At 49.1% G+C, this 11,807-nt stretch overlaps 1 protein-coding gene across 1 annotated transcript in view; it reads right to left on the reverse strand.

Annotated features, from left to right (window-relative positions):
• The window catches only part of LOC141027638 (uncharacterized), an 89,399-nt gene extending 77,984 nt beyond the window's left edge, over nt 1-11,415 (reverse strand). The window contains exons 1-5 of the mRNA XM_073504780.1: nt 10,765-11,415; nt 8,431-8,622; nt 1,057-1,121; nt 563-983; nt 47-323 (exon numbers count right to left, since the gene is read on the reverse strand). Coding sequence (XP_073360881.1) covers nt 47-323; nt 563-983; nt 1,057-1,121; nt 8,431-8,622; nt 10,765-11,415 — 1,606 coding nt within the window. The remainder of the gene's footprint in view (nt 1-46; nt 324-562; nt 984-1,056; nt 1,122-8,430; nt 8,623-10,764) is intronic.
• Nucleotides 11,416-11,807: the final 392 nt, after the last annotated feature.

Here is an 11,807-nt window from a genome sequence, read left to right on the forward strand (position 1 = left end):
AGATATACACATTCTAAACTTGATGAAAGCCGGCGAGACGACTTACCGAAGACTGCGGCCACCATCTGGGACACTTGGCGCTTTAGGCCGGAGAGCTCGGCGGTCTTCTCGGAGAGAGCCTTCTCCGCCTGTTCAGCCCGGTTCACCAGTGCGACCTTTTCTTCGGCCCACGCCTTCCGCTCAGCGTCGAACTCCGTCTTCAGCTTCTCTTGCGCGGCGATGCTGGACACGAACTTGGCGTTTGCCTTCCGGGTCTCCATCTCTTGCATCTTCAGCCGGTTCTTGAGATCAGCAAGGTCAGCCTCGAGCTTCTTGCCAACAGCCTGTATAAACTTCCGGGTTATGACATGAATAGTTACTATATAAGTCCCAAGCGTTTTCCAAGCAAAGACACTTGGCACTTGGGGGCTAATGCATATTGAACGTATCTATCTACAAACTGCCGGCTCGATTGAGTAAGCCGGAACCTAAGTCTACAACATATTCAATCATAAGTCGTCGACTTGGGGGCTAGCATGGTAAAGGTAACTATGCAGTAAGTAAGAGGACAGCAGAATGATACCTCAGACTTCTGCTGGATCTGGTTCACCATGGCAACCTCTGCGTCCCGGCTCTTGTGCACTTGGCTGATGTAGCCAGAGACGAGCTCTCCGATGCTCAGGTTGGCGTAGTCGGAGAGGTCCAGGTTCACCCGGTGGGGCTGCAGCAACTCCCCCTTAGCGGAGCACTTGGCCAGCACGGTAGGTCTCCCCAGCTCAACGAACTCCGTCCGGGTGATTACCACGTCCGAGTCATTTGTTGGTTGAGCCGAGCCGGAGGCCTCCGGGTCAGCAGAAGCTTCTACAGGTGCCGTGTCCATTGGAGTGGTGGCTTCGGGGGCGAAGGCAGCTGGCGGTTCTTGGACCGTCACCTCCGGCTCAGGCAAATCCGGCTCTCCGGCCGACTTGGTTTTCTTCGCCCTCTTGGTGAGCTTTGCCTGGGCACTGAAAGAACAACAAAGGTTAGTATAAAAAGTATGAGCAAAGACCAGAACAAATATAAGAGGGTTATCATTACCCGGGCACGGTCTTGAAAGCCGGCAGACTTGACTGCATAGAGTCGCCGGAAGACGGGGAGGTCTCCTGATAATTTGAGTCAGAAGAATTGAGTGGCTGACGTATAACACCCGCCAACGGATGAAAAGGGTACAAGTGGGAAATAACCTCAGTTCGGCGCTTCCTTGATGCGTCAGGTAACCCGGAGGAGAGGTCGGTGTCCTTGCTGGTCCGGGTGTGACGCCGGCTCTCATGAACCTGTCGCTTCAAAATAAATTGAGGATCTTGATAAGCTAAAGGATGTGAAAAGCTTACTTTCCGGGTTACCCTTCGGACTTTCAGCCTTGGCAAGGGCTCCGAGTCGGAGGAAAGTGACATTACCTCTTCAACCACCGGGTTACTGGCTCCGGTGTCATCCTGTTGATGAACAAGTGTTGGTAAGGCGGACAGAGACAAACAATAAAACATGACAAAGAGCTTACAGGTTCAGGAGTTACCTCTGACTCGGAGCTGTCGCTTAGCTGCATCAGCTCCGAAGCGGTTGGCCTACTTCCCTTCTTACGGGGAGCGGCTTTTTTGGCGGCTTTCTTCACCTTTCTGGCCTTCTTGGCCGCCTCATGGTCATATTTGACCCGCCAGAACTTGTCGTCAGCCTGAAAAATACAATGATGATTTCTTCAAACGATTCAGATAAAAGTTATATACAGAAGAAGATAGGATGATCAGATTGGCGGCTTACCGCTGGGGCTGGGTTGGTCTTGCAGAAGGGGGCTAACCCGGTCCTTCCGCAGTCTGCCAGGCTCTCGTTTAAAAGAGCCTTGGTCATCTCCTCTGCAATGTCTTCAGGAAGATCATTGCGGTTGTGTCTCTGAGGGTCGTCCTTTCGGCCCGTGTACTCACACATTAAGCCGGGGCGGCGGCTCAATGGGATCACCCGCCACGAGATCCAGACCCGGACTAGATCGATTCCATTCAGACCATTGCCCAGGAGAGCCTTGATCTTGTTGATAGTAGGGAGCAGAGGCTGGCGCTCCACCGGAGTCAGTTTGTCTGACAGTGGGTGTGTTGACTCCAGACGTGATGGGCGAAAGCCGGGCAGCGGACTTTCATCAGCCGGTGACGTATCTTGGCAATAGAACCAAGTCATGTTCCAGTCCTTTGGGTGGCTCGGCGGCTCTGCGTAAGGGAAAAGGCAGTCCCTACGCCGCTGGATGGAGATGCCACCTAACTCCAGACTTGGCCCATTGGCGCACTCATTCTGACGGATCAAGTAAAAAAGCTCTCTGAAGAGCAGCAGACTAGGTTCTTCTCCAAGGTAAACCTCGCAGAATACTTGGAAGTTGCAGATGTTGGACACTGAGTTGGGTCCTATGTTCTGAGGCCGCAGATCGAAGAAATTCAGAACATCTCTGAAAAACTTTGAGCCGGGCGGTGCAAAGCCCCGGCTCATATGATCCGCAAAAATCACTACCTCCCCGTCCTTTGGCTGTGGTCTCTCTTCTGAGGGGTCAGGGGCACGGTAGGACCTGATGTCTTTCTTGGGCAGATATCCAGACTTAACAAAATCCGCTAGGGTCTCATTGGTGACATTGGACCTCATCCAGTTGCAAGTGATGGAGGCTTTGGGAGCTTTGGGAGGCATGGTGAAAGTCGACAGTCTATGATAAAAGGAAAAACGTCCGGGTTAATTATGAGCTGGAAGAAATCTACAGTTCAATGTCAAGGTGGCGGCTTATGAAGGGGACTAATGGTATACATTTAAGTGCATCGGGCTATTTAAGCCGCCGAGGGATTGAGAGTAATTTGATTGTCTACAGGCCTTATCATAGCTAAGCCGGAAATTTTATGGCGCATGGTTTTCTTTAAGCCGGAAGGTTCTACGGCGCGTGGTTTCTTTAAACCGGAACTGTAAACCGCCGAGATTCAATGATTGCAGTTTTTTACTAAGTGTGGTAAACAGGTTTCACACATTGCAGTAAAAAAATTGGATCAAAATGGTCGGTCCAAAGGAAATTTTCTAGACCTAAAATACAGACGCAGGGGAGTTCTTGATCTCGAATGAGGTCTTTATGCAGTGAAAAGAAATCTACTTGTGTTTGAAATGGGTGCTAAAACATCTACCGCAGTGGTACCATACGGGTTAAGATCAAAAAGGAGCAGTAAAAAAGAAGACTACCGGAGCTTGTGGGCGACGGCGACGAACACGAAGAACGCGGACGAACCCTACGGCAGATCTATTCTACAGGACAAGCAGGACTTACAGGGGCTGGAGAGTCGCGGAGGTCGTCGCGTTTCTCTGGTCAAATCAGGGTGATGCAGCGGCCTGAGCTGGTGACGACGAGAAGACCCGCGGCGGCGACGGCGGCAGAGCTCGAGCAGCACGGGACAGTGAGAGGAAGGAGGCGACGGAGGAAGGAGAGTGAGAAAGGCCCGTCGGGCCGGCCTATTTATAAGGCGAGCTCATAAGTGGGCGCGAGAATCAAGGAGACCACGGCGTGGTTATCTCCCCACGAGACGCCTCGATTTTCGGGATGACAGTAAAGAATCACGCTGGGTTATGGCTCTCACACAATGGTAAGCCGGAGATTTTCTGTCGAAGGGATTGAAGATTGACATGAGCCGGCTCAAATCAATCTGGGGCCTAATGTTGAGGATATAGACCTTAGAGTCACCCGCCAGGAGGGGCCGGGTTACTCATATGGTCATTGCCAGAAGCCCGGAGCCAAGCTTGAAGACGATGGGCCAGAGATGGGCTTAAGACCCGGATATGGCTTAAGGCCCGTAGTTACAATCATTATTATGGTAGAACTTGTAGTATAAGGCAAGAATAGTTAAGAGTCCGAGCCGGACACTCTTATAAGTCGGCCGGGACTCTGAGAGCTGTTGGGCGTCGGCCTCCCTATATAAAGGGACGACCCGGCAGCGGTTGAGGGACAAGAAAAATCTCATCGAGAGCCGGGCATAGCAGATTAGCTCCCTAGTTATCGAAACCCTAATCAATACCACCTCAAACTGGACGTAGGCTTTTACCTTCACCGTAAGGGCCGAACCAGTATAAACCCTCGTATTCCTTGTCCCGCTTAACCCCTTTAAGCTTCCTAGTTGCGATGGCTCCACGACTAAGTCCTAGCTCGAGGACATCTGCCGTGACGATTCCACGACAGTACTGACCTCGCGCCGCTCAAGGAGCGTATCGAGCCCATCATCAGCCTCATCGATGGAATTCAAAGGGTGGAGGGCCAGCGTCGGGATTAGGCACCCCGTTTCTTATCGCCGCTGCAGGTTCATGACCAAGACAATTTCTATCTTTAGTTAGAACCGCAGCAACAATTTGATGTAATATAATTCTGCAGTACTTTTGATATGATGCACGTTATTCTCCTGTTCAACCTTTCTTTGTATGTCCACCCTACGTTAACCGGGTAGGCTTGTTGGCGGGTAAACCCAGGGCGGCGTCTTCAGGACGGATCCCCAATGGCCTGCCGGGTGTGCTTGCTGTCGGGCGAACCACCTTACCGCCCTTAACGCGGCCGCTCGAACTGTCGAGCTTGACTCGAGTCAGAATCGAGAGTGTTGCCAAGTGTGGAAGGCTACCCTGCCACTCTCGACGCGGCCGCTCGAGCTTTTGAGCAGACTCGAAACAGAACAAGGGTGTTGCCAATTGCGGGAGGGCCCCTTTGCGTGCAGGTTTTCCATACAAAGAACGAGATCTCCGAGGGGAATAACCTTATATAAAGAAGAAATATCTAAAGTTCGGCATGATTTAGCTTTCTTGCCGCCGAACTGGCGCCCTTCGCGCTTGCAGGCGGCGACACCCTTTAGCCGTCTTCTTCTTTAGAACCCATGGCCACGAGGAACTGCTAGGCTGGCTGCTAGACCAGATTCCCACAACTGCGCCCCCTACCTGGCGCGCCAAAGATGTCGGTGAGGACGACACCTATGGGATCACTGGAATCCCTTCTACGGTCGGCGGGCGCGGGGTTGTGAGGAGAGCAGGTCCAGGAGCCAGCACAAGGATCGTTTACCCAGGTTCGGGCCACGAGGATGCGTAAAACCCTAGTCCTGCCTTGGTGGATGTATTGAGTGTTCTTGAGCTTTCGAACTAGCTACGGTGGCTGTCTTGTTTCAGAGAGCCGAATCCCTCTCCAGTACGCCATGGGCTCCTTTTGTAGTCGAAAGGGGCTGCCACAATGGCGCACAGGAGGTGGAAAGGCCTACAGTACTGCGAGCTTATCGCTCGTATTACAGGACAAGATGCATTTAATGCATCGCTTAGGTGTCCCTTAGCTTTATCGGGGACGGGAGCGAGGCCCGTCCCGTCCGTCGCCGCTCCTCCTTGCTTCGACACGCGCCCTGGCCAGCGATGCATGCGGCGCCATGTAGGCAAGCAGACGGCTGAGGTGGCGCGGTGGTAGGGTCTTCACGAAGACCTGTATGCCACCACGGAGGTGCTTGCTGATTTGGCCTGGAAGCTGCATGTTGCCACGCAGGTGCCTGCCCAGCTGGTTGGGCTGGCAGCTGCATGCGAACGGCGGTGGAAACTTGGCTGGTACGGCCTGGCAGTGGCCCCGCTGATGTCCTCGGCAAGGGCCTTGCTGGGGGCCCGGCAAGGGTCTTGTCGTGGCGCGCAGTCGTCCCCGACAAGGATCTTGCCGGGGGTCTTATGGCTCTCCTCGGCGAGGGTCTCGCCGAGGGTCGTCGTCTTCTGATCCTCATCTGATCTTGTGCATTTATGATCTTGACAAAGATCTGCATGCCACCACGGAGGTGCCTCCCGAGCCCTGGTCCCAACGTAGTTGGTTGGGTTGAAACCTGTGGGCTCAAGGGTGGCTCGCTCTGTTGGTGTTAGGGCAAGTTGCCCCCGCAAGGGTCTTGCCGGGGGAGTCCACCTCGCCCCTTTGTTGTCTTGTGCTTCTGGCTTCTCTTCGGCTTCCCTCCCTTGCCCTGTTAAGTGTGGCCGTAGACGCGGCTCCGACTGCCCGTGCCCAAGTAAAGGGGTAAAAAGGAGCACCCCTACTTTTGTACACCGACACAATACCTAGTTCAATCTCGTTACCGGCAAGTCTCTTTACTCGTTCCGTAATACATCATCCCGCAACTAACTCATTAGTTGCATTGCTTGCAATGCTTATAGTGATGTGACAAATCCTAATCTCGATCTATGCCAACTCAACAAGTACCATCGGAGACACCTGTAGAGCACCTTTGTAATCACCCAGTTACGTTGTGACGTTTGGTAGCACACAAAGTGTTCCTCTGGTATTCGGGAGTTGCATAATCTCATAGTCATAGGAACATGTATAAGTGATGAAGAAAGCAATAGCAATATACTAAACGATCAAATGCTAAGCTAACCGAATGGGTCAAGTCAATCAAATAAGTCTCTAATGATGTGATCCCGTTAATCAAATGACAACTCATGTCTATGGCTAGGAAACTTAACCATCTTTGATTCAACGAGCTAGTCAAGTAGAGGCATACTAGTGACACTTAGTTTGTCTATATATTCACACATGTACTAAGTTTCCGGTTAATACAATTCTAGCATGAATAATGAATATTTATCATGATATAAGGAAATATAAATAACAACTTTATTATTGCCTCTAGGGCATGTTTCCTTCAAAACAGTGGTTTGAAAAAGAAGAAGAAAAAGAAGCTAGTTGCACGCGTGGGAATCCGTGGTCATATAAATTATATGAATGAAAAGAGACAATTTTTGAATAGTTTGTGGCCATTTTGTATGATAAAAATAAATTTGGCCCTTAAAAACTTGGTCATTTGCTACGCAATGTCAAAAGATGCAAACATCAGAGCAAACGATGCAAACGATGTAAAAAACAGAGCCAGCACGTTCACAAAAAACAGAGCCAGCACGTTCACAAAAAACAGAGCAAACGATGCAAGAAAACGACGCAATTCGACGGCCCAACCAGAGCTTGGTTTCCTTTTGGGCCCAATAACAATGTTTTTGCGGAGTCACTGGTGGGCGAGCAGCCGAGCACAACCAATAGGATCGCCTCTCGCGGATCGCCCCATGATCCAACGATGCGGAGCCGTCCTTGTGATCCAACGGCGCGGAGCCTGCACGCAGCCAGCCCACCGAATTCCTTCTAGAAGACCAGATCTGAGGGCTGTCGCTTGGCGCGAGGGTATGATCGGACGGCTGACGTTGGGAGCTAGGGTTAGGCGAAACCCCGCGGGGTTTTGAGGGGTTTTGAGCTGGTCAACGGGGTTTCGAAGGCTTTGACTGATCATAACTAATTAAAAAAATCAAAAAAATATGAAACCTTCGTCGTTCATTGTTTTATAAGACAAACTAACGAGGAAAAATACTAAACTTGGTCTATGGTCATTTCCATGAAAAAACCCTAGCTGGCACGATCGAGGTCAAATGAGCACCATTAATTTGAAAAAAATCAAAAAAATATATAACCTGCGCACAATGTTGTCTTATGTGACATGTTACCAACCAAAAATCATAAACTTGGTCTATGGTCATTTTCATGAGAAAACCTTCACACATATGAGCTATCATGTACATGATTTCATAGAGTTCAAGGAGAGGAGGTAGTGTTACCTTCTGTTTTTGAATTTTAAAAAAAATCACCAAAGCTTTATTTTAAAGTGAATAAGAAGGATCTGAAGTTAGTTTTCCATTTTCATATTTCAAAATGTGTTTTTAATAGTTTTTATATTAAAGCATATGTTTTCAAAAGAAAATGTAAAAATATGAAGATTAATTCAAAAAAATAGTGAGACTTCGAATCTACACTATGGAAATTGAATATGTGTTAATAAAAAAATATTTCGCTCGTTTCGAATCTACACTTGATTACAAATGGGCTGTTTACCCTAGCCTGGGAGCTCATTTGGAGCACATTTCTCAAATTCAAATTTATTTGACCTCCTCTAAATCACTTCAAATTTTGCACACATGATCATCTACACAAACATAGATAGTTTGCCAAGGTTTTACTTGTTTTTGCGTTTTCTTGAATTTGTACTGTCCAGGTTTGCCAAGGTCTACATGATCTCATTTGGAGCATGCATTTGATTTCCTACACAACATGTGTAATCATTGCAGCACCTAAAATCATAGTTCACGACATCTAAACATAACTAACCATAGATTCAGGACAGACAAATATACCACATGCAAATTTAAGGACAGGCAAATATAGATAGCAACCAGATTACTAGCATAACCAACGAGATTCAGTTCAACAAACCATAACCAACGAGATTCAGTTCAACAAACCAAAAGTAACCCAACAGATAAACTTAAACATTCAGTTCACAGCATCACATCATCAATCACATCACGCCGGAGTCAGGGCCTTCGCGAGGGCGGCATGCTGCCCCTGATCATGTAGTCCTCCCTGCGAATCGCTACATCCTCAGCATGAGACAGAAGGTGATCGAAGCGGCCATCCCTTGGCTTTGGCTTGGTGGTGTAGTAGGGGCAGTGCCACTTCTTGAACTTGCGGTTGTAGAAGGAAGCAACTCCCTTGGCCTTGATCTTCTCCACCTCCTTGGGTGTGAAGGACGCGACGTTGTCCTTGTACACATCATCTCCAGAATCATACTGCACACATGAATGAATTACATTAATACATTATAGATTCATATACACCATGTCAGAGGAACTAAATGAACAAGGTCCATCCGTTAAATCAACTACTCTAACCATCTGAACTACCGTATGAATCACAATCTAACCAATGCAACTAGGGAGCAACTAACTCTACAAGCTAAGCAAGTGCAAATACCTGCTCCTCCCCGGCAGGCGGCGCAACGGGGGTATTGGGATGGACTGTGCCGCTCGACGTCGTCACCTTCTGCAGCGATGAGGCGGAGCCCGCCACATCCGCAGCGGTTGCGAGTTTCCCCGCACCGCCGTGGACGCCGCCGACATTCGCGGTCACCGGGCCTTACCCTGCAGGTCCACCACATCTCCGGCCACTGCGCCGGTGTCGCCACGAGCGTCGGCCATCTAACAGATGGAGGCGATGAAGGTGAGGAAGAGGATGCGGTGGGGAGAGCAAGACGGTGCCGTGGAGGCAGTGGAGGAGAGCGAGACGACGCCGGTGGGGGAGAGGAAGACGATGCGGCAGGGAGGGGATTTGGTGGAAAATGGTAGGGGCGATGGAGGTGGTTGCCCCTCTTTATATGATGGGACGTTTCAGGCAAGTCCATGGACACGTGCTACCCCACGACCGCGGTCTTGCATGCACCCACGTATACGCGACCCCACTCGTCAGCTAACGGTTAAAGGCATTGACCCGACGGCAACGTCCGTTATAACCTGTTCCGAGGGTTTCGGGCAAGGAAGTGGGGAAAAGTGAGCAAAAGTTAACAGAGTGGGGATGAATAAGTAGAGCTAAGGAACCAGGGGCACAGAAATAAAAATCCCTTTATTAATACTAAAAAGGTCTTGTGTTGCCAATGATTATGCATGTCGAATGGGACTGATTGGGTGTCACCTGTTTTTTCTTTCTATTTGATTGGGTGTCGCCAGTTTTTTTCTTTCTATTTGTTGAGATGCATCAAGTGTGAAATCGGCTCTCTGCTTGCTGAAGTTTATATTGGTAGGGCATGTAAAGACTTCAACTGGTCTATTTATGCGGAAGTTTATTTTGTAGTTGATGTCTTGGTCTTCAGGTTGCAATCCTCTAGTTCTTGTTCCCTAGCTCAATGTTAATTATATTGCTGAATCAGGCACTGTTCATGTTGCTTTTCTACCGGGTGCTCTCCTAATTGTAGAAAACAACAAGTACATCATATACCCAAGCCACTATTTCCGGGGGCGTTTTCGCTCTAAGGTTTACCCACTTGTATGAAGATGACCCCTCGGTAAATTTGTACATGGCCCATGTATTTTTTTGGTAAATGGTTGTGTACGAATGCGTGGTGTGTTTAGGGTTTCATTTCAAAAAATTGAACGTGGGTGGCAGCTGCGTTGGTTGCTTTAGCATTTTTGTTGTGTGTGCGGCAGGTTGTACGGTGGAGTTCGTGCCCTAGCGCGTTCGTTCTGCCTCAGATGCTTTTGTTCCGCAACTCCGCCGGCGAGTCCGGTCCGAGGTTGCGGAGCGAGAGCGAGCGTCGTAGACGAAGTAGTCGAAGTAGTCGAAATATGCGAAAGTAAAAGTGACACAGGGAGATAGAGGAGACCAGCTTTATTAATCAATGATCAGGTGTTACAATGATGGCTCCTCGTTGCTTTATATAGGGGGTAGGTGGTCAAGGGATAAGTACCCACTTAACAAAAGAGGAGAAACGGGAGGGGCCGGCCCGTGCGCTTTTCACGCGGCCGCCGCCACCCCTCCGGGCTGACCCGGTTTCTCAACACTCCCCCTTGGGTAATTATCCGTATATCCATGCCTCAAAACTCCGAAAAACCCAGTGGGAAAAAATGTGGAGAAAGAGCACACAGTATACGTTGTTGTATTGCACGAATTGCCTCGTCAAAAACCTCGTGTGAGAAATATCAGGAAAACTCACTCAAGGGAAAAAGAGTACAATCCACTCAACCATCAAGTTGAGTACTCGATCATCAGGATTGAGATTTTAGTGACGAGTTTATGAAGTTTCTCCCCCCTGAACCTTGCATCTCCCTAAGTCTCATCATACCGATTCCACGCACACACCTCTCTAAGGTTGATGCCGGTAATGATTTAGTGAACATATCAGCAAGATTGTCACAGGACTTAGTATGCAAAACTCTCACCTCGTTCAACTGTTGCAGCTCATGCGCATAGAAGAACTTGGGACTAATATGCTTTGTGAGGTTACTCTTCACATAACCCATCTGGACTTGTGCAACACAAGCAGCATTATCTTCATAGATAATGGTAGGGGTTTGTACGGTGTTCAGCCCACATGTCTGCTGAATGTGGCCGATCATCCGCCGAAGCGATACACACTCTTTTGACGCTTCGAATAGTGCCATGATTTCCGAGTGGTTCGTGGAAGTCGACACAAGTGTTTGCTTGGACGATTTCCAGGAAAACGCAGTTCCACCACAAAGGAAAACATAGCCAGTCTGCGATTTGCAATCATGCGGGTCCGACAGGTACCCAGCATCGGCATAGCCTATAATAGATAGGTCTTGATTCCTCTTATAAAATAGACCAAGATCTTTGGTCCCTTGCAGGTAACGGAAGACGTCCTTGACACCTTTCCAATGTCTTTTGGTAGGTTCAGAACTGTACCGAGCAAGCAAACTGACGGCGAATGCAATGTCTGGCCGTGTACAATTTGCGAGGTACATGAGTGCTCCAACTGCACTCAGGTAAGGAACCTCTGGTCCCAGAGTTTCCTCCCCCTCTTCCTTTGGCCTGAACGGGTCCTTGTCTGGCTGTAAAGATCTTCCGACCATCGGGGTCTTAGAAGGATATGCCTTATCAAATCCAAATCTTTCCAACACCTTCTGGGTGTAGGCCGACTGGTGCACTAGAATCCCATCAGGGGAATGTTCAAGTTGCAGACCTAGACAGAACTTGGTTTTACCCAAATCCTTCATCTCGAATTCCGACATCAGGTAGGAACTCGCTTCCTCAATATCCTCAGGTGTACCGATTATGTTTAAATCGTCCACGTACACCGAGATTATACAGAATCCATCTTGGGATCGCCGTATAAAAACACATGGGCAATCTTTATTGCTCGTGTAGCCCTTCTCATGAAGGAAATCACTTAAGCGATTTTACCACATTCTACCGGACTGTCTGAGTCCGTACAGTGCCTTTTGAAGTTGAACACTGTATAGAC

This window comes from Aegilops tauschii, chromosome 1, assembly GCF_002575655.3.
Source record: "Aegilops tauschii subsp. strangulata cultivar AL8/78 chromosome 1, Aet v6.0, whole genome shotgun sequence".
Lineage (NCBI taxonomy): Eukaryota > Viridiplantae > Streptophyta > Magnoliopsida > Poales > Poaceae > Aegilops > Aegilops tauschii.